Source organism: Patella vulgata, chromosome 5 (genome assembly GCF_932274485.2).
Source record: "Patella vulgata chromosome 5, xgPatVulg1.2, whole genome shotgun sequence".
Taxonomy (NCBI): domain Eukaryota; kingdom Metazoa; phylum Mollusca; class Gastropoda; family Patellidae; genus Patella; species Patella vulgata.
The window spans coordinates 4,397,375-4,421,805 of NC_065883.2; the positions used below are offsets into that span (position 1 = coordinate 4,397,375).

General features: G+C 36.6%; 1 protein-coding gene across 1 annotated transcript in view; it reads right to left on the reverse strand.

The window, feature by feature from the left end:
• Positions 1-23,911, reverse strand: part of LOC130012958 (von Willebrand factor D and EGF domain-containing protein-like) — a 97,733-nt gene extending 73,822 nt beyond the window's left edge. Inside the window, exons 1-7 of the mRNA XM_056101214.1 lie at positions 23,773-23,911; positions 22,611-22,793; positions 14,976-15,146; positions 13,742-13,759; positions 13,151-13,280; positions 1,118-1,238; positions 691-777 (exon numbers count right to left, since the gene is read on the reverse strand). Coding sequence (XP_055957189.1) covers positions 691-777; positions 1,118-1,238; positions 13,151-13,280; positions 13,742-13,759; positions 14,976-15,146; positions 22,611-22,793; positions 23,773-23,899 — 837 coding nt within the window. The 5' untranslated portion in view covers positions 23,900-23,911. The remainder of the gene's footprint in view (positions 1-690; positions 778-1,117; positions 1,239-13,150; positions 13,281-13,741; positions 13,760-14,975; positions 15,147-22,610; positions 22,794-23,772) is intronic.
• Positions 23,912-24,431: the final 520 nt, after the last annotated feature.

The following is a 24,431-nucleotide window of genomic DNA, read 5'->3' on the forward strand; positions in this document are numbered from 1 at the left end:
CAAGAGTTAAAATTTCAAATGAAACTCGTAGTAATCTGCTCACATAAGTAATTATCCATCAAAGTTGAAAGTAGAGTCAACACTAAAGGCACAAAGTCCACACGAAAAGTAACCTGCCTTTCGCTAGGCCGGAAGTAGCTCTTTAATATGTGCACATGTGGAATGAAACCAACGTTTGCATGTATTACAGGAGATGAGACTGAAACTTATATGATGATTTTTTTTTAGGCCGCTCCGACTTTCCCCTTCTTTGAAGCCATATATAGTCGTTCGGATGATACGAAAAACGGCGGTCCCTTGTACACATTCGCATGCAAGTAAAAAACCTCTTGGCAGATGGAATTTGATATAAAAGTAGGCCGTAGCGCCTCTGTTCCGGCAAAATATTCCTCATAGCACACTGTACGGGGCATGACTGTCTGCTTTAGCCCTGCCGGAGCAGAATAGTAGAAAGTTAAAATACAGAAACTATCTCTCACTGCATTTCAATGAATTCTTTACGTGAGTTACTATTTCATCTATGTAAAATAATGTACGATTGGCGCGTTGTTCGTACCATTATGTCACATAATTAACATTTAATAAAACAAAATTCATGAAAATTTAATGATCTCACAAGACACTTTTTTCCTACTGTCATACATCACAATTGGTCGACATATATATAGAAATTAACAGGATGGAACTAACCTCTATTCCAATAAATATTGGTTTACTCGTAGATGGAATTCCTGCCGGTCCGTTGACGCCTCTGCCTGCTCTAATTTCACAATAAATCTTGAACGAAAAATAATATTAAATTGTAATAAAAAATATTATGGGAATCGGTACCAGGTGGTTTACAGAAACAGCGCAAGAGTTCATAATGCCATGTCAAGTTAAGGGAACACATAATTATTTGCCCGTTCTGTAGTGGAGTAGGAGCATGAACAAAAATTGATTTTACTCTTGATTGGTGTGAATTTAATATGGCCAAACCCTACCAATAATGGTTTCATTTAAGGACAAAGGTGGTTGTGTGAATTACTGTAATTATAATGCTATTATTCAAGGTATTTTAATTAGGTTGCATTTTACTTATTTTGGTAGATGTAAATATATTATAATCCAATCTTACATCAAAGCCAACCGTGACCACACGCTGTTCCCGTAGTTTAGCTTCTGTCAGAACTCGTTCGTTGGCCGGATCAGCATAAGCAGCTAAAGGTGAACTGTATATAAATCGGTTGTTCACGTACCTGGATAAAAACAGCAACAAGCGTCAAACCTTGTGGTGTAATATATCATTTTATAGGTTTTGTTGGCCATCCGATTCACTCTGGACAGTTTCCGAATCATCTCACAAATGGTGGATTCAAAATAGAGGCCAAAATCCAAAATGGTGACAGAAATTGGCGCGAAATGTATTCTTTCAATACCAATAGCAACTTACATTAAAGTTACTGAATATTATTTTTTTAAATAATAATGACCGCTTCGAAATTGGGCCATTGTCTACGTACTGAAGTCCTAACACAATTAAGGATCAAATAGAAGTTATCATACACAATTTGCTTTTTTTCATAATGGATGAATGGATTTCCGTGAAATATTGTAAGGATCACCCTAATATTATAAATATAAGAGTTTGTCTGAAAGTAATTGAATGCATTTGCTCGAACCCATAGTTTGGGTGAAACAGCCCCTTGATTGAGCAAATTTTTGACTCCTCTTCAACAAAGTTTGGGAGGTATGTTGATTGTGTGATGCTTGTCCAGGGCCCGATTCCTAGAAAATTCTTAAGCACGTTCTTGTGCTTAGATTTTAAGTAGACTTCATTGTAAGCACAAGAACGTTATGATGCGTTCCAAGAAAAAACTTAAGCACAACTTCGTTCTTAAACATAGTCAATCTAAGCACAAGTCCCAAGCAAGGTATATGGCTTGCTTACCAACCTAAAGTCTGTTTCTGATTCAAAGAGATGGCTGACCGTAGAGTTATTCGACGGCATTTACGACACCTTTTGATACCAAAGAGACAATTACAAGACAGAGAAAATCCTTCTCCAAAAGAAATTAAGAACACACCGACTACTTTTAGATCAGGCGCTCCCACAATTATTCAGTTAGTTTGTATGTGTCTGCGTTATTTATCTTGTGGCACATTTTATATGTGTATAGGGGACATGTCAAATGCATCTAAATCAACCATGACGTCAATGAAGCAGACGACAAATTTATGACGTAATTCGCATACCAAAGTTGTTTTAATGACGTTAAAGGGCGTCGTAGTTTCAGTTTATGGTAAACTTTACCAGTCACAATGTGCTTAGACTTATACTTGACTTGCGCTTACGTACGAATGGTCTTGAGGTTTTTCTAGGGACGGTATTTTTATAAGTTTCTTATGTAAGAAAAAGTGAAGCACGATTGTGTGCTTACTTAAAGAATTTTCTAGGAACCGCGCCCTGGTTTGTTCAGCTGGGTTGGAAATGGACCAGCGGTGTGCACTTGCGGGAAAAGGATGATGCGGTGCGTGGGGGTGGGGGTTGTGGTGATTCTCATAAAACTCATGATGGAGTGCAGCTAAATTCAGAATCTAATGCCAGGATTATGCAGAAACAGCTTATAAGAGAAATATTTTTTGAAATATTTAAATTCAAAATGTTCCATAAAAAGCTGCTCCCGCATGGTCCTCGCAATAGGTTCAAAATTTAGTTGCAATTCACCATGAGTTTGAGGAGAATCACGAAGTCCACAATGTCTAAAAATGTCTCTTCACAGTGCCCATTTCTACAGGGATATGATTATGCTGGGGCCATTATATGACACGACCGCCAATCCCATCTATCTTCTATACTAATATTTGAGACTGTCGTTTGTCTGTCTCTGTTCGGGGTCGGCGGCTACACTAGGTCTGCCCCGAGTCTGAAATTTGGGGTATAGGGGTAGCTCGGACCGGGGAGTAACATAGGCCAGGTGGCGTTAGTCTACCACTTCCGGTTTCGGAGTTATGACCCCCGAGTGAAGGCGGGTATCCTGCTAGTACTCAATAAATTGAAATGAAATGGGCTTTAGCTCCGACTGGGCTAATGAAGATCGGATATACTGAATAAAAGGGCCTACTACTGAGAGAAAAAACAAAACATTTCAAATATGTAAAATCGATGAAATAATCCCATTTCTTGCTCCTTTCGATGAACACGGATCTGGGCAAGCACCCCCCCCCCCTCTCCCCAATCAACATACCTGCCAAATTTTCTAGAAACAATCAAGGTGTCTTTGCACCTATATCTAAACAACCGCAAACTAAGTAGCATTTATACCAATATCTATCCAAATTCTTCAAATATTTTCACACAGACTCTTATCTTTATAATCTCAGGGTAATCCTTACAACATTTCAGATAAATCCATTCAGCCATTCAAAAAGGCAGATTTTGTACAATAACATCTATTAAACCCTTAAATGTGCTGGGCCTTTTTTATAAGCAATATTTTATTCAGATTTGTATCTGAATAGGGATTGGGGAACAGGCATAGCCTATATTACCCCCCCCCCTCCCTGTCAGATATAGATACATGTATTTACATTTTAGAAATTAATAATCAATGTACACGTGCAAGTATGATTATAGTGAGAATATATTTACATTGAGTGTTTATAGTTGTCCCTGGAACCGTCTGGTGATTTCAAAAAACGAATGGACAGTTTTAAAAATATTGAGTGAGTCTTCCACGTCGTCAATTCCGTACAATAAAACAGTAGTGTTTCGATGACTAGTCGATAAATTATTTATTGTTTTATTTCGGTGTCGTCAAATTGATGTCCACAATTACAGGATGGATTGTCAGAAATGTGACGTAAAAATTTTATGGCCGTTTAGATTGCTGCAAGAGAGACGCAGTTTAGAATGAATAATTTGGTTTGTGCGGGATCCAAACGAAAAGGTTTTTGGTGGTGTTGAATCTTGAGCCATAAGTTTCGAATTGAAAATATTTAGAGATAATGAATCAATACTAAAATCGCCAAATATAAAACAATTATCGACATTATGGCATATTGACTTAGCAATCGAATCAAAAATTTTATTGTTTTGTTCGGCAGTAGAATTTGGAGGTCTATAAAAAGTTCCTATTAAAATAGTTTTATTTGGGGTATTTAATTGTAACCATATGCACTCTGTACCGTTGACTTCCAGGTCAGGTCTTCTTTTCACAGAAAGTGTGTCCCGTATGTAAGCCACAACACCCCCACCCTGTCCGTACGTCCTGTCATTTCTTATAGGTGCGTGGAAAGAACTTAGTAATAATGTACTTTTGTCTACTGATTTATCAAGCCATGACTCGGTTAAAAGAATAACGTCAAATTTTTCGGAGAGTTCAGCTGCTAAAGTATCAACTTTGTGACGGACGCTCCTTATATTCAGATGGACGATAGAATAGTTGCGGGGAGGGCCAGGATTGCTTTCGATATCACCAGAGACTAAGAGGGTCATAAATATAATATTTGGGACATAATGAAAAAATAACAAACAACAGACAAAAATATAAACAACAGAAAGACACACATAAACGTAATTACTTGGTGATGTACATTGAAAATAATTTTGAGCATTTACATACGTTGGAAAATAATATAGATATTTACAATAATATTGGTAATCACATCTATATACATATTTACAAATAAAGGATCAATGATCACGGAACGGTATTTATGCGGCGCTGTGCGTGGATTGATACCGAGTAAAAAGAGCACGAAAAAAAGAGAGAAAACGAACTCAAAACAGTCGACCCCCCCGCCCCCAAGAGAACAAAAAAAACTTTAAAAAAAAAGAAACCTGCCGTAGTGTAGTGTTGTGCGAATGCACGGGTCATGTGATATACTGTTGATTTTGGCATGTTAAGCACGACTATGGCCGGAAGAGTGTAACAGGGTGAGGGAGTTCAAGTTAAACAATACTTGTCCGATCGCTAACCCGCTGTGTCACCAAAATCAATATGATTATATTAGGTTGGCCGTTTGTTGACCGCAGTATCACCAGCATTCAATATGATATTCATTGTGTAGTTCTTTATTTTATATAGTTAATATCAATAATATATGTATATGCACGTTTTAATTAACTTCTTAAGATATCAAAGTTTGGTATAAATTAGCTGAGGTTTTAAGACAAATCAGTGTGGAGCTGGGAAGCTCACAAGAGAAGGGTCTCTCGATGTTCTAACATTGTAATAATGTTGATAGAATAAAATTGATGTCCAATCCAGATTTGAAATTATGTTATAAACATAAGCTTGGTGACCGTGTCCAGCGAACAACTGAGGTTGTACGAAAACATGCAGAAGGCGGTGATAGCTGAATAATATCCAGTTATGAAAATAACAACAGCAAATGCAGAAATGGAGGCGAATGTTTTTAGTATAATTTTACGCGAGAAAGACAGGATGGTACGGACACAGAAGAAAAGAGGACTGCATGGCCATGAAAGAAAAAAAACAAGAATCAAATTAACTGTAAATCGTTAAAATGTAAAATATTAGTAGTATAAAGGTGAGTCGTTTTGCTTTAAAAGAATATAATTGATTTTTGTTTAATTTTGAACACATCTTTCGGCATAATATGAGAAATATTTAGTTAAAAGAAATAGAATAAATATGTATTCTTAAAAGAATTGAACTGTTTTGTGCTTGTCTCAAAGATTTTTGTAAAATGCTTAAGACGTCTTCCGTTAATTTTCGGTTTTTGATTAGAGAGACAATCCCAAAATTAATGTTTTATCTTCCTATAAATATGTTTTTATGTATACATGTATATTTTTCCCGACTATTAATGGGACGTATTTATATTGAATTCCTAAAAGAGTGGAATATGTACCCTCAAAGGTAGGGTTAGCTCAAGTAAGAGCATTATGGTAGATTTTTTAAATGTGTATTACCCTCAGTGAAAGGGTTAGCTCAGGTTAAGAGCGTTACGGTAGAATTTTAGTTTGTATTGTCGTTTGTTTTGTATAGGAAGATAAATCAGTTGAAAATTTGATGCTTTATAAAACAGAAACTATCTTATTGAAGATAATTATATGTGTTCAAAATATTCATGATCGATTATCTCAAGTAAAAGCAATTTGACAAGACCCTATTTTTAGTATTAGCTATAAATTCTTTAATTTAATTGGTTTTTTGGGGGTTTTATTTTTAATTGTTGTGTATTTTCAATATGATTACTTACTATTTAATTACTAGTAAAATGTATAAAAAACCGAAATGAAAAAACAGCCAAGATATACGAAAATAACAAAGATGTCAGAGCAACGTATTCTGCTCTGACCAAGATGGTGTCGGCGAAGACCGAAGGCGAAATTACGCTGAAAGGAGAAGATGTTACCTCTGCACCACCAAAGGAAAGATCAATTTACCCTTCTTTAACTTTAAATTAAGAAGAAAATGGATAAACTATGGACGATAATAGCTGTTCGAATTATAGGAATATAAATATTTCCTGACAGAACATGAAACGTTTTTCTTTTGTGCTGATAATTTTTTTTTGTTGTTTGTGGATCCTGTGGTGGCTGTTATGTGTGTTTTATTGTTTTATATTCCGTAGCTGGTTAGTGTATATTGTGAACTATTAATGTGTTAAAATTGGATCGACATTATGACAATTTTTCAGAAGAACTTTTCAAATACAACTTATACATATTATATTATATATATATGTTTGCTATATACTTTTCAAGGATTGGGTGGTTATGTTTTTTTTGTTTGTTTCACAAACTATTAACAAGGGGAGGAATTGAAACAGGGTGAGGGAGTTCAAGTTAAACAATACTTGTCCGATCGCTAACCCGCTGTGTCACCAAAATCAATATGATTATATTAGGTTGGCCGTTTGTTGACTGCAGCATCACCAGCATTCAATTTGTTATTCATTGTGTAGTTCTTTATTTTATATAGTTAATATCAATAATGTATGTATATGCACGTTTTAATTAACTTCTTAAGATATCAAAGTTTGGTATAAATTAGCTGGGGTTTTAAGACAAATCAGTGTGGAGCTGGGAAGCTCACAAGAGAAGGGTCTCTCGATGTTCTAACATTGTAATAATGTTGATAGAATAAAATTGATGTCCAATCCAGATTTGAAATTATGTTATAAGAGAGCGTGGTGTTTACAGCACACAGTACAAATACAAAGATAACGGCGCATTTAGATTGTGAGTTAGTTCAGTTGTAGTTGTGACCCCCTTTGGTTGATAAAAAGTTTAGATACGAGTTCATAACCGTTTTTACCCAACAAGTAGAAAATTTAACGCATTGTTTAAATTATTGTTATAGAATATATATACATATAACTAAAATTAGGCTACCAGCTCATATTTAATTGTAGGCAATGCAGTATGACTGTACATATATATTTAGGAGAGTTGGCACATTTACGAAACTGGATACCGTAATTGTTATTAATGACAGCCTTAAACATTTAGTATCAGAATTTGCACAACATTAATACTAATCATGTATTCTATCTTACAGACTTGGTTACTTCAAACTTCAGCAGATTAGGCCTAGGTCTATTTAAATGTAGAATTAAACTGATAATGTTTTGGTAGAAAGGAAGAGACAGAAGGGGTATGTGTAACCAGAGAAAGCCCCATGTGGATGGACAGTTCTGCGTTGACTGACAGCTGGCATGGGTATTGTAAAGACGAAGAGAGAAACTATGTAAGTTTGGGATTACCATATGCTTCAAATTTATTTACATAATTCCCTAGCGTTGGGAGGTAACAGGAGAACCCGGAGGAAAACCCATGGGGATGGACAGTTCTGATTATGTAGGTAGGGTTGTTGGCAAATTTTAATGCACCAAAGATTGTTGGCCAACAGTGCTGGGCCTTGAATGCCAATACTCTTTTTAAAAGCCTATGAATGTCCTAATTCCGAAGCATACAAGTGGTATTGTGTACCACGCGTTTACCACTAGATAGCGATAGATAAGGCAAAAAGTCAAAATAGCTAACTAGTAATCCTACATCTTTCTGCATCGCAGACTAAAGAATCACCCATCACTTCTTGGACATGGCTGTGAAGTATGGAAGTCAAAACACCTCTTTATTCAGTGTTCTTAATTCATAGTCCCTAATTCTTATTTCGTCATTTGTTATCGTATTTCGACATTTGTACACTAAAATTAACATTTGTATCTTAAAGTCAATATTTGTTTTATAAATGAGACATTTGTCATACAGATTTGTAAATTATATTTTTGTTTAATTCAATTGCAGTTTAATATTAAAGTAGCTAAGTCTCTAACTCAATATCATCCAAAGTCTTCGACATTGAAAACGCGAATTATTTGTCAATTTAAATCAACATTGATGTTGTAATCTTACCGGGAAAAGATGGTTTTCTGATGTCAAATATTCAAGACAAAATAAACATTTTACCATTGGTACACGAATCGTATACCATAATGCGTTTCAATCCCATTTCTAACAAGGGACTCGAAGAACGAGGCTAGACATATTCCACAAGTCATGTCAAACGGTGACGGCATATTCCTATCTGCAGAGCGTGCGCAATGAATACTATGTAGACTGCAACAACCAGATTGAGACTTCTGACGTATTTCGCCGAACATAACTGATTTGAAATTAGAGTAAAAACGGAAACGATTGAATGTAAATCAGTTTATATACATTCATATTACATTATTATATGCGTTGCGACCCATTTGTGTCAATTTCTAGGTCCCAAACATTAAAGATGTAGCTCCTTTAACATAAAATTTATTTTAGAAAATAAAAAAATAGCATACATTTACATTTCATCAGACATACAACGAAAAACAAATCTAGAACAACAAATTTCCAAATACAAATCTTGCAAAACAGTTCTCCGAAAACACTTCTCACACGAAAGAGCGTCTTATCTCTTCTAAATCATGTAATCATGAATGTTCCATGGAATAAGTAATGTATTTAAAACACCTCAACTTTAATACCCTTTTCAAAGTAGGCCTATGTAAATTTAAATGTGTCAGAATATAATTTACATTTTTGAAAAGTTAAATGAAATTTCTTTTCGGTGGTATTCAGTGTGATATCTGGAATTACGTAGTGGTCCGTATGTTGACATTTAAGACCCCACAACCCTCCCCCTTCACTTAATTGAATTTAGTACTGTACAGCTTTACAAGTTATTGTCTGGCACATTTATATTTACATACCTTGAACAAAGATCAAAGTTTCACGGTACTAAACTTTATTATGTCAAAAAAACCCGGATCTTAATAAAAAAAAACCAGCGGCTGCCAGGCAAGATACGCCCACGGTTTGCAAGAGATGGATAGAGAACAAGCTAAAAACAAAGCGATTTTTTGTATAATCAGGGGCCATAATTCAGAAAGTTATAGTCTGAAATGCGCAAATATCAAAAGGGGCTGAGATCTTTGGGATATAAAGATTTGCTTTAAGTTTCATCAAAATCGGATCAAAATTGTGACCTCTAGAGGATCTACAACATTTATATTACATATACTTATATACATAATTTGCGTACAAAGAGCGACCATTTTGTCTGGCAGTTTCATTTTGATTTTCTCGAAATTCGCATCCAACCTTCAATTTGGTGGAATGGTGATATATTTGAACGGTTTTTAAAATCGGAAAAAAATTGTAATCTCTAGAGAATCCACATGCTAGAAATGCAATTTGTCATACGATCAGGGGCCATAATCCAGGAAGTTGCGTTCGGATATGCGAGATTATCAAAAGGAACCAAGATCTTAGTGTGTAACGGTGATATATTCACACGTTTTTGTTTAAATCGGATAGTAATTGTGACCTCTAGAGGGACCACAAGCTAAAAACGCGATTTTTCGTACAATCAGGGGCCATATGTCAGGGAGTTACGATCCGATATGCGCGAATATCGCAGGGAACCAAGATCTTTGGGTTATAAACATGCATTTCAAGTTTTATCAAAATCGGGTGAAAATTGTGACATCTAGAGTGTCCACAAGCTAAAAGCGTGATTTTTCGAACAATCAGGGGCCATAATCCATGGTCAGATACATGCCAATATGGACAAGAACCGAGATCGTTGGGAGATAGACCTATATCTCAAGTTTCGTCAAAATCGGATAACAATTGTGACTTGTAGAATGTCCACAAACAAATTGTGGACGGACGGACGGACAGGAGCGACGGCATATATAATACGTCCACATGAAAATGAGGGCTTATAAAAATATACTACTGGAAAGTATATTTATTGCTTGCTACAAAATGTAAATTATTTTCTGGCACATTTATATTTATATACCTTGAAAACAGAACAAATTTGAATGGCACTAACCTGTATTAAATGAGGAGGGTGTGGGGTATTTAACGTCAAAATACGGGTCATAACACAAGATACAAGAAATCGGGATGTATACCATTAAAAAGGTCCAAATGCCTTTTCAAAATTTTAAAATATTTTCTGACATATTCATATATACGTACCTTGTTAAAGCAGATAAAATTTAGATCGTCTGAACTCTGTTGAGTGAGTGGGGAGGATATTCAAAAGTCAAAATACGGGTCTTAATACACGATTCCAGTTATCCTGTAATGCATCACCGGAAAGTATTTTTCTGTCGCTCTTTGAATACACGAGTATTAGTTATTTACTGGCACATTCATGATTATATGATTTAGAAAAAATAAAAAACCCTTTCGTTTGTCCAAAGAAATCTGTCGCTATAAAATTTTTTAAACCTAATTACTAAAAATAGACTACTTTCAATTTATTTTATTTAATGTTCGATCAAATTAACCAATATATATATATAGAAACATAACTCTATGGATTAGCCATAGTCACTGTCCTCGAGCGATTTTTCTTATTGTATGCTTGTTTGGTTCTCCATTATTATATGGTGACCTATTGTATGCCAGGTTGATTTCGGCTCATGTCGGCATAATGTTCCCGTTCGACGAATTTCGAGAAATGGTTTTGGAGAAATTGTTTTGGAGAAATGTTTTGCAAGATTTGTATTTGGAAATTTGTTGTTCGAGATTTGTTTTTCGTTGTATGTCTATGATGAAATGTAAATGTAGACTATTTTTTTATTAAATTATCTTTATATTAAAATACAATTAAACATACATTATGCAAGAGCTAAATCTGCATATTGTAGGTCTTTCTTTAGTCCTGAAATGTTATCTAAATGGAATCGCTAGGCTGCGATCTTTATTTGATTATGTTCCAATTTGCTGTTCGACTTCCGTTCATTATTAAATCATGAAGTGGATAATCAAGACTATGTTTTTTATCCTACCGACTTTAGTAATGATGATCGAGGCTAGGCCGAAATTTCAATCGCTCAAAATCGCGGTTCATCGTGGATCAATTTGACTGAAATTTTCAGCAAATTCCGTTTACATTATCTAGTTGTTAACTATTATAATGAGAGCTGTCAGCTCTTTATCTAATCTCCCATAATGTATCTTTAAATCAAACAAAAATATCATTTACAAATCTGATATGATAAATGTCTGATTTGTGAAACAAATATTGAGTTTAGGATACAAATTTTAATTTTAGTGTACTATGAATTAAGAACTAAGAATCAAGAAGACCGAATAAAGAGCTAATGGTCTTCCATAACAAAGTAGTGACTGGGAAGTTGCTGTCTATATGATACACACCCGATGCCCTATTTCTCAGTGTTTAAACAATTTGTCCAAAATAGCAATAATTCTGAATTTGAGTGCGCAAGTCCAACACATGACTCAAAATAGAATCTTGATACGTGTTGTCATACGGCGGAATACATTATTATATAGTGCAATATATGAAGGATTCATGGATATCTGGAACAACTCATATTCCGAAAGCAATGGCCCGAGCTTTTGAGGAAGTGTGTCTATTCTTCCCGTTCAATTAAATCTATCCCAAGTACAGCAACATGACAGCCCTTCGTTTAATCTGTGTTCTTACCTAAACATTTGGACAGTGATTTAAGGTATTAAAACGGTGAAAATATTGTTTGCCGCCAAACAGTATTGTTTACATTGTATTCGTTTACATAGCCTCGTTTGTCACTCAATTAGTTCTTCTCCAATATTCTATGCACTGGTTAATTGGGCGTAATATAATCGTGAGTCATGACTTAACGTTATGTAAACATATTTGGTCCAATTTGGAGCTCTGTTTAAAGCATAATGATATTGTTTCGGAGTTAGCTCTTGGTTGTTACATGGACTACTGACCGGTCACAATTTGGAACGGAAATTTGCCCTCATTACAGCAGTGTTAAGTGGGATTAGCTCGAATCAAATGAAACACTGCGAGCAGTATCGGAACAACTTATTGCAGTTATTATTAGTGTGTAGGTCTGTAGTCGCTAAAATGCTCAATTTATTTTTGTATGCTATCTTCATCCCCATTAGTCACATCAGCATAAATCAACTGTCCGGCGTTTCAGAGAAGAATATATTATTCTCCCTGGTCCAGCAGATAATAAACAGCCTTTACATGTGACAATTACCCAATGGTTAATGTTGCAGCTATTTTTGATATCCCCATTTGTCATACAATATGTTTTTCTGCAATATTCTGCTATTCTCTGGTCAACCGTTCATAATGAATATCAAGGATGGAAAAGAGTGGAACTTATCATTAGTCGTCAGGATAAGAATACTGTTGTATTAGTTCGGCGGCAGTTTAGAAGCAGACCATGTAAATTTCAGGGATACGATAAACATCAACGAACGAAATTTAGGTGTTGTGATGTAATGTATTTTCGATTTTTATCATACACATTTACGTTAACATAAATAAATCGCGATTGATTGTTAACCACCAAATCCACCAGTGTTGAATGGTATTAGTTATAATTAATCAAACGAAACTCTGCGAGGGGTATGAGTGAACATCAACATTGGCCTGGACATGGCTGACAAACGAACCCCCGTTACACCAAATATATTGCTATTTTCAAAACCCTGAGAAGGTAGACTACGGCTGTCAACCATACCACAATGGAAACCGAAGATGTGATTCCCCCGCTGCATTATCTTTATGGCAATCGTTGGACCCCCCTCCCCCCCGAACACACACACACCCATACCATGTAATGTAGGATACACAATATTATAGTGATTGTATCAATAAGTACGTACCAGTGTGCTTGATAAAATAATACGTCGTTTGTAGGTTCGGGGAAGTTGCAGGAGAACCGGAATTGTGCCTCAGATGCCACCACATCTTGATCATAGGTGACAGTAGGTGCGGTTTTAAAATCAGGTATATCTTAAAAACAATGCATCTATAGATAATCGTATGGAATGAAACAAAATGGTCTATACTAATCTGTAGAATGTTCTAAAGAAACTGTTGATGGACTCGATCAAGTAAGGACATTAATTTAGAATGTTTTACAATATATTATATATTGTTTACGATCATGTCACACGTCAATCATGTATAGGGGGGTTGGTGGGACTAGTGGTTTAACGCATGGGCGTGAAATCATAAGGTATCTCATTTAGCCAACTGGCGTGGTTTAGATTACCCGCTTGTAAGTGATAAAGAGTAGGGTCGCCTGCCCCACCTCGTTGGTTTTCTCCGGGTCCTCCGGTTTCCTCCCACTGCTAAAGTCCATGAGCGCGAGCGAATTATTGAAATAAAATTGAACCATTTGTTAGTCCCAAAAAGACTAGTTCGTGTCGAGCTGTTATGATCTGGATTTTGATAAATCAAGAAAAACTTACCACCGCCTTCTAGGGTGCCTGAAATAAAGGTACGATTTATCGTTTGTTGTTTATTTAAAAAACGCAACAATCGCGAACTTCTTAAACCCGGAAGACCTTTAGCTTGTTGCCAATATTTTCTGGATGGAGCGGATGATAACGTCAAAACGAGAAATCACAAGTTTCGATTGGATGTTTTAAACCTTTTATGAGAGGGAAATATAAACTCAAGGTGAAACGATGACCACGGAAAGCCTTGATTATGCCCACAAGTCTTTTTTATTTTTTTTTTATTTTTTAAAGGGACGTAACTCTATAACGCTGAATATTGACACGCTTCGTTCTTTAATGACTCCAATGATTCACACCAAACTTGAAAAGAATTGTATCCTCTATTGCGTCCATAAAGTTTCATGCAAATGGAATGGGGGGGGGGAGCAGGACGACGCAGCTGAATCTTGATAGGGTACGTCGAGGCATGACCACAATGTTTCACACCACCTAGGTGTTTCGGCAAAATGAGAACTCGGGACAGAAGCTCGCGGAACGCTGAATATCGAGAAGTGTTGTTCTCTCATTTGCCCACTGCCTCACGCCAAATTTACGTACTGTAGCCTGCAAAGCGTTCATAAGGCGGAATGTCTAACATATTTCTTTTTCAACTTTTGTGAGAAGCACTTAGGTCTTGAGAGGATTAAACCTCCCGTTTCGGATTTACTCCACCACCACCACCTCGCCCTCCCCAGTTTGCCGAAACCAGGCTAGTTTGTAGCGGACTCTTTTCAAATTTGGTATGAAGCATTGGTGGTGTCATGTTAGGATAAATTCAAGCATTCCCCGGATTTTCCTTCGGGAACTAACCCACTGTGATGAAAACTGTGTCAGATAATGTATATTCAAACGCTCTTCTTCGGTTCTAGACCAAAACGTCGACGAAAAGGCTATATTTTCGAGGTCCCAGGTCTATTTTCAATACAATTGTCAATTAATTTTTCTATAGTCTTTTTAAAAATCCTGTAAAATAATTTATCCACAATTATTTTCAGAAATGCCACAAGTCCTATTTCACAATGACCACATATTATTATTCGTATAAGGTAAGCCAGAACTGGCTACCGGTGCTTCCCACTGTCTAGATAACGAAACTGCGTCACTCATTATTTATCCGAATATAAATCAATGCATTGACACTGAATTATTAAAACATATTTCTTAATGTAAGTTATTCATAAACCTTGCTAAAATACACACTTACCAATGCAATATCCGGTCTGTTCGACTCCTGTACGAACCAATTTAAATACCAATAAAAATGGAGAACATACTTTCACATTGATGCCCGGACCCGTAACGTTATACACGTCTGCTGAACGGCGAATGTAGGTACCAATAGTCTGTATCTGTGTAGTATTATGCAATGGTCTATCTGTTGAAATCAAATTTATTATTATGAACTTAGCAAAACGCGTGCGCGTGAAATCACAAGTGTCATCAAGTCAAGTGGCGTGGCTTCTTCTCCGCTTGTACGTGACAAGGAGTAGGGTCATAATCAATCTCGAATTATTGAAAATAAATTGAACCATATGTTAGTAACGAAATGACCGAGTTTGGGTCACCTTGGACAACATGACGTCATACTGGCGGGAGAACGGATAGAATTTGAACAAATTTCTAAATGGGTATGTATGGTTTAATGGTGGAGAGCGAAACATTAAGTAATATTTGATACTTCACGAGGCTTAAGCCGAGTGTTGTTTCACTATATTACGCAATGTTTTTAGCTCGAGACCATTAAACAACTTAAAATACAGACACTATCCCGCATGTGCTTTTCAATGAAATACGTCACGCGAGACCAATATTTCATCTAGTATAGATAATGTACGATTGGCAACTTGCCCGTACATTATTGGAAATAATGGTACGCCAACATCAAAGGATGACGTCACATCTGTATTTTAAGTCCTAATAAATCAACCGTGTATGCCATTTCTTCTTTTTAAATTAAATTGGCTAACACTTAGTGATAAACCTGACATTTCTTCACTTTACATTATATCACGTGGCAAATAATATGATATCGATCTATATAACCTTATCCTTCGTAAGTTCCTAACAAGCCATACAAGACATGTCCACATTTTGTAAGAGATGAGCAGACAACAAGCTAAAAAAGCGATGTTCGTACAATAAGGGACCATAATCCAGAATCGTACGGTCCGGCATGCGTTAATATCAACAGGTAACGAAAATTTAAAGGTTAAAATTCGGATAAAAAAATTGAGACCTCTAGAGGATTTAAAGCTAGAAACGCAATTTTGCATACAATGAGGGGGCATAATCCAGGAAGTTTACAGTCCGATATGGGCCCATATCGAAAGGAAGCAAATTATAAACATACATTTTCAGTTTCATCAAATAACATTTTGTCCATAAATTGGAATAACATTTTGTCCATAAATTTCGGTCCGTTTTTTTTATAAGATTCAAACTCCACCGTCATTGTGGTGTAATGGTGATATATTTGAACGGTTGTGACCTCTAGAAAGCCCACAAGCTAAATCCTCGATTTGTCGTACAGTCAGTGGCCATATCCATGATTTCAAGTTTGGTCAAAATTGGATAAAAATTGTGACCTGTTGAGTGTCCACAAATAAAATATGAAAGAACCGATGGACAGGGGCGACGATATGAGAATGTGGGCGTATAAAAATCGTCAACCTCAAAACGTTCATATTGTTTATTTTTTTTTTTTTTTTTTGGTTTTCGAAATAGCTAAATGACCGCCTGACACGGTATGTGAATCTGGTCACAAACTACTGTAAATCCTTAAAATTATAAGATATTGTACCAAGTGTGGAATCGAAACCACGCAACGTGACTCAATTACAGACCTTATTATCTAACGGCTTCACTAGACATTTCTAATGGAATGCACCCAAATTATGCACCACTCTTTACCCCTACGCCAGATGCCAATTTTCAATTTTTACCCAGGCACAATGGTTATATCGATGTTCTTAGAATTCGACTATGTTAGAATATGGGACATTTACAAGAGAATAGTAGAGTTTATGGGACCTCGTGGTGTTAAGGTTCGACGAAAAAGATCAATTTAAAACATTTACCATTGCTAAACGCAGCTATAGGTCTCGCTACACACATCTACAACACAAACCAAACAGTTCAACAAAACAAGTTTGAAGAATTTTCAGAAGTTCAGTTTTTACTAATGCGCAATAGTTTCAGAGCGACACTATACGGTAGATTTTCTTTCTCTGTCGGGTTTATCGATAACGTTATTGGTCTCAAACTATTCACGCTGTACAAATACAGTAATGTGTCAACAGACAATACGTTTTAACAGTTTAACTCCTGCGCATTAGATGATAAAGTCTGCCATTAAGTCAAGTGTCGTGGTTTCGATTCCTTGCTTGTATGTGACAAGGTGTAGGGTCGCCTTTTCTACCATGGTGGGTTTTCTCCCGGTCCCCCAGTGTCCTCCCACTACTAAAGACATCCACGCACAAGCGAAGTATTTGTCGAGTGGACGTTAAACCCCACTGTTCTCTTATGCCTTCACGGAATCTGATTTCCATCTTGTTCACAAGCTTTTCTGGACAGGTAATATGTCTCTGGGATGCTAAAAATCATCAGTGTTCATCCCTAACCTTTTCAAAACAATTTCAAACACGGAAGTCGGAAAGGGGTGTGAGGCTTTGGAACGAGAGGTTGCCAATGCTGTACACCAAATTACGTTCACGACGTTTACGGAATGGAGAGCTGGGTGACGGAAGCTGAGTTGATAGTGTTTGTCCGCTACCCCGTTCACGAGGTTTCCGGAGAAAGGTGGAGGTGGGGGGGGGGGGGGTATTCAGGAACGAAAGGCCACAAACGCTGAATATTAAGCTCGATGTTCGTTTGTCGTTATTGGTGAACTTCGATATTGGCGAATAACGAAAAACAACTAACTGGATTTCCGATATTGGCGAATCTCAAAAAAGCAGATATAATGGATGTATATCTACAGAATGTCTCCAAAACACATTGGATGAAATATTAAGTATTCTAAAACGAACTAAAGATATCATAAATGAGGATGTCTGAGCAGTTGGTTGACATAAAAACTGCTCTAATTTAGTAAAAGGTGTTTTGGAGATATGTTGTAGCTATACATAGATCAATCTGCTTTTTTGAGATTCAAGTCTCCATCCTCATTTATGACATCTTTAGTTCGTTATAGAAAACTGATTGAATCAAATGTGTTTTATTGACATTCTGTAGATATACATCCATCAAATTTTTTTTTTTTTTCGATTCAAGTTTGAAGACATTCGCCAATTTTAAAAATTAAGGAGAAATAGCATTTTTTTTTATATGAATCCAGTACTCAGGAATCCTCATTTATGATATGTTTTAGAAAAAAGGATTTAATCAAATCTGTTTTGGAGACATTCTGTAGATATTCATCCATCAGATCTGCTTTTCGAGATTCGTCAATATTAAAAAAAAACAGTAGAAAGAGCAGTTTTCATGTGAATCCACTGCTTAGGCATCCTCATTTATGATATCTTTCGTTGGCATTAGGAAAACGAGTTCATCAAATGTGTTTTGGAGACATTCTGTAGATATACATCCATTAAATCTGCTTTTTTGAGATTCAAGTTTGAATATCGATTCGCCAATGTCAAAAAACAAGGAGAAATAGCATTTTGTATGTGAATCCACTGCCCAGACATCCTCATTTATGATATGTGGGCGTATAAAAAATTATTATTTTGGTTAACTGTCAGAACTGGATTAAGTTATGTCATTAGCCTGCAGTTTAAGTAATCCGTTAAACTATCACTTTTATACATCCGTCAGTGTGTTTGTTCACAATTGCTAGTGGACACTGTACAGGTGTTAAGTTTTATCCGATTTAAACAACGGTTGAAATACAGCCCTGTTTCAAATACGATTTGAAGCATTGGGACAATAAGCAGATGAGCCCTATTGATTTTCCCTGTTTTCTGTACATCTCTTGAAAAATACATGCTAGCCACTTGTTTTTAAATACGTCACCTCTTCGCGTTTGGCATTAAAAGACCATAATGAAGCAATTTGGGAAAATAAGCGTTAGGACAATGAGCGGATAAGCCCTGTTGATTGTCCCTGTTCTCCGTCCATCTTTTGCAAAATGTGGGCATATCCTACATGCCAGTCGCATGTTTTTATACGCCCACATTTTCATGTGGACGTATATTGTCGTCGCCCCTGTCCGTCCGTCCGTCCGGACGTCCGTCCACAATTGTTTGTGAACAGTCTACAGGTCACAATTTTTATCCGATTTCAATGAAACTTGAAATATAGGTTTATCACCCAAAGATCTTCGATATTGGCATGTATCGGACTGTAACTTCATGGATTATGGCCCCTGATTGTACGAAAAATCACATTTTTAGCTTGTGAACACTGTAGAGGTCACAATTTTTATCCGATTTGGTTTAAACTTGAAATGTATGCTTATAACCCAAAGATCTCGGTTCCTTTCGATATTCGTGCATATCGGTCGGTAACTTCCTGATTTATGGCCCCTGATTGTACGAAAAATCGTGTTTTTAGCTTGTGGACCCTATAGAGGTCATCATTTTTGTCCGATTTAAAAAACCGTATTATTATATCACCGTTATTATTATTATTATTATTATTGTTCGATTTATATAGCGCTTCATTACACGTGAAGTGTTTCTAAGCGCATATCACAAACATATACTTCAAACACACAGAAACAATCAAAATCAGGAGAACATAATTAAACACAGCTGCCTGTTAGGCGCTATTATTCAAAGGTTTATATCCAACAAATCAACCGGCTAATCTCAATATTGAACTCAGTCGAGGTATTACCTGATGAACACCTACACCAAGTAGAGTTCAAAAATAAAAACGAAGTTTAAAAGAATCAACTTCATTAACAAAAATTAAACAATCAAAAACTAAACAGATAAATCAAATTCAAACGAAACAAACAAAACAAAGAAAATGAAAAGAGCAGTTCGTTACCATTCTACATTAACAAAATAAAGGAAATCAACTTGTGAAAATTTTTTCAAAAAATAAGAGCAAAGTAACACTAATGTTAATAATTATCAAAAGAAACCAAGATCTTAATGATAAAAACATATATTTAAAGTTTCATCCAAATTGGATAAAAACTGTGGTCTCTAGAGGGTCCACAACCTTGATATACCATATCTATCTATTTCTTAATTAATTACAGGTATGTAAATTATTGTACCGGTAACCTAAATTTTATGAATATTGTTGTGATGTTATGAAGATGTGCAATGCATATTGATATTGTGTTTACCTGTTTAAGATGAGTCAATAAAAATCTGTTCTTAAATATTTAGCACCCATGCCATTTAATTGGACGTATCCGAGACTTTGTTTAATATTATCATAGCAATCCAATAGTACATGTACCTATGCCTATTTAAAGATACATTCCTGTGTACAAACTGGGTGATTTATGGTATTATAATAGGACTAAACACATATTCAAACTAATTAATTTGTCATAATTTTGCTTCAAATCCTTCTCAAAACATTGTAATTTAGGCTAAATAAATCTTGTCAAAACATTCAAACATACGGTAGGCCTATACTGAAATGAAATAAAATGGGGTTTAACGTCCTACTGCTCCGAACTGGGCCAATGAAAACGGGCATTCCATATAGTGTGCTATGAGGGAAATTTTGCCCTGACAGCGGCACTATACGGCCGACTCCTATACATAGGCCTATCGAATTCCAACTCTCAAGGGATCTTTTACGTGCACGCCAATGTGTACACGAGACGTCAGCTTTTCATCCAATCTGAACGACTAGACAGCTGTTCTTGTCACACCCTAAGGACGGCTGAGTTAGAATTTCGTGAAAATCGGCCCAAAACTGACAGACAAAATGGCCGCCCTTCGTTCTCAAATAGCGTAAAAATATGGTATATCAAGGTTGTGGACCCTATAGAGGTCACAATTTTTATCCGATTTTGTTGAACCTTGAAATGTAAGATTATAACCCAGAGATCTGGGTTCCTTTCAATATTCGCGCATATCGGACTGTAACTTCCTGAATTATAGCCCCTAATTGTACGTAAAATCGCGTTTTTAGTTTGTGGACCCTATAGAGGTCATAATTTTTATCCAATTAAAAAAAAACGTATTATTATATCACCGTTACACCCTAGGGACGGCTGAATTCGAATTTCGTGAAAATCGGCCAAAAATTGACATACAAAATGGCTGCCGTTCGTTCTCAAATAACGTAAAAATATGGTATATCAAGGTTGAGGACCCTATAGAGGTCACAATTTTTATTCGATTTTGTTGAAACTTGAAATGTAAGTTTATAACCCAAAGATCTTGGTTCCTTTCGACATTCGCGCATATCGGACCGTAACTTCCTGAATTATGGTCCCTGATTGTACGAAAAATCACGTTTTTAGCTTGTGGACCCTCTGGAGGTCACAATTATTATCCAATTTAAAAAAACGTTTGATTATATCACCGTTACACCGTAATGAAGGTTGAGTTCAAATGTCGTGAAAATCGGACTAAAATCGGACAAAATGGCCGCCGCTTGTACGCGAATAGTGTAAAACTATGGTATATGTCAAAGTTGTGGACCCTGTAGAGGTCGCAATTTTAATTCGATTTTGATGAAACTTGAAATGCATGTTTATAACCTAAAGATCTTGGTTCCTTTCCATATTGTCGCATATCGGATCGTAACTTCATGAATTATGGCCCCTGATTATACGAAAAATCACCTCTTTTAGCTTGCGGTCCCTCTGAAGGTCACACTTATTATCTGATTTTAAAAATCGTTTGAATATATCACCGTAACACCATAATAAAAGTTGAGTTCAAATTTCCTGAAAATCAAACCAAAACTGCCGGACAAAGTGGCCGCCGCTTGTACGCGAAAGGTGTAAACTTGAAATGCATGTTTATAACCTAAAGATCTTGGTTCCTTTCCATATTGTCGCATATCGGATCGTAACTTCATGAATTATGGCCCCTGATTATACGAAAAATCACCTCTTTTAGCTTGCGGTCCCTCTGAAGGTCACACTTATTATCTGATTTTAAAAATCGTTTGAATATATCACCGTAACACCATAATAAAGGTTGAGTTCAAATTTCCTGAAAATCAAACCAAAACTGCCGGACAAAGTGGCCGCCGCTTGTACGCGAAAGGTGTAAAAATATGGTATTTCAAGGTTGTGGACCCTGTAGAGGTTACAATTTTAATCTGATTTTGATGAAACTTGAAATGCATGTTTATAACCCAAAGATCTTGGTTCCTTTCGATACTTGCGCATATCGAATTGTAACTTCATGAATTATGGCCCTTGATTGTAGGACAAATCACTTTTGTAGCTAGTTCTCTATCCATCTCTCAAAAATGTGGGCGTATCCTGCCTGGCAGCCGCTGGTTAAACATGTCAACGATTCGCATTTGGCATTAAAAGACCATAACGAAGCTATTTGGGATAATACGCGCCAGATTATTCGCTAGATGATAAATGACAGCAATAAGAGCAACCAGTGGCAGCTTACCACCCTGGAATAGGGGTGGCTGAATGGTTAACACGTGAACGTTGCGTCATAAGGTCTGTCATTGAGTCAAGTGGCGTGGTTTCGATTCTCCGTTTGTAAGTGGCAAGGAGTAGGGGTGCCTTTCCAATCTCGTGGGTATCTCCGGTTCCTTTCCACCGCTAAAGTGTTTTATTGAATTAAAATTAATTGAACCACATGTTAGTTCCGAAATAGTTTCTCCCCCCCCCCTCTCTCTATCTCTCTCCTACTTCGTTTTACATGAAACTTTATATAATAAGACTTACCTTTTAGATATATGGGATATTTTGTACCACAATGCTTGTATTCGGGAGGTGTGTGGGGTATTGATAAACCCCGCGTTCCATACCAACCAGGAGTTATGAATCTATCATTAATATTAAAGGTTTTATTGTACGTAGTTGATCTATTCTGGACATGAGGAAACGGCGAGGCAGTGATGCACGGATCTGAAACGAATGCATTCTAGCATAATTTGAACCAAACTAATGTTTGTGGTTTTAATCGTGGAGTAATCGTGGTGATCCTGTCAGGTATTATTATATGTTATATTGAGGTCAATTGCAACAATCGTGTTGATCGTATTGAACAGGGACAAGTTATATTTATAGCACGGCTTTCATGAGTTAACAGGTTTAACCTGTAGGCCGAGGTGTTAAACCTGTTAACGAATGAAGCTTGCTATAAATGACATTGACACCTGCTCAACATGCTTTCTGTTATTGCACAGAAAACCCATCCCACTTCTCTAGATGATTTCTACTAAACCTAGTGTAAACCAGCAAAAGTATGCAATAACACTGAAAATGTCTAGTTATTGCACAGTGACGCTCCAGTAAGATTAGTAGCGGGAAAAAAATCTGATTATTCAACGAAAAGAACAAAGGAAGATCTCCCGCTCGTGTTACAATCCTATCGTAACGCATAACACGACAATGGGAAGCTAGCATTAGTGAAGTGAATTGAAATCATATGAAATGGGATTTAACGTCTTATTGTTCGGCGCTGGGAATACACCATAGACTATGCTATGGGGAACATTTTGCCCTTAATTCGAATTCCAGCTGTCAATGGTTCCTTCACGTGTACGCAAGTGTGTACACGGGACCTCGGTTTTTCGTCCCACCGAGCTACTAGACTACTGGCCTTGTTAGGCCCCCCGCCCTGCACCACTGACATGGGGAAACCGGAAAATCCCGAGAAACATTATCTGCCAAATGTATAATTCCCAAATATTTACACTGGTCATCTGATGTTGTTCAGTCTAACAACCGAAATCTTTTTCTCGGTCCAGATGTTGGATAATTCAGAAATCAGTGAACTGTTTTATGTGCGTTACCCCCGGTGGCCATAACTGGTATATCTTGGGTTAAGGTCGTCACCCAAAAACCTTTCCCCAGTTTTCGAAGATAAATTTTACTACCTTACCTGGTTTTTCTGTAGTAGAACAGTTTGTCTTTGTCCATAATGTTGTTAAACCTATAAAATATAGCAACATCTTAAAGAATGTATCCATGTCCTTATCTGTCGTGTTCACTAAATGAAATACGAGCATTTAAGCTCCGCATATAACATTCAATATGCTAATGTCACTTGATTCAGTTGAGCGAAGATTGTCGATAGGACATTAATGATATACGTTCGCTCCTCCTACAATGTGAAAAGTAAGGCTGTGAAAAACAAAATAATACATGCTTAGAAAACATTAAGAGTCATTCCATGAGAAAACCATGCAGAATCGGTAAGATGGGGGCTTCGGCAGATCGAGTTCATCCCCGGGGGATTTTATGGACTCCCCTTAACTACTTCACAGCCAGAAGGGCCGATGTCAAAATTTCACCGTTATTGAGAAACAGCCTCTAGGTGATTTTTGGCCAATTTTGACATTTTTCAGGTCATATTTGGCCAATTTTCAGCCACCTATTGTGGCGAGTCTAGTGTTTGGGTGAAAATGGTGGTGACTGGTGATGTTAGTGGGAGTCTTCCTGTGCCCCTGTGTGAAGACCATGAAGTCGCATCTATTCTCTGGGAGCAATGATCAGCTTACCCTGAAGGAAAGTAGTTGGCCATTTCATAGAGAATGAGAG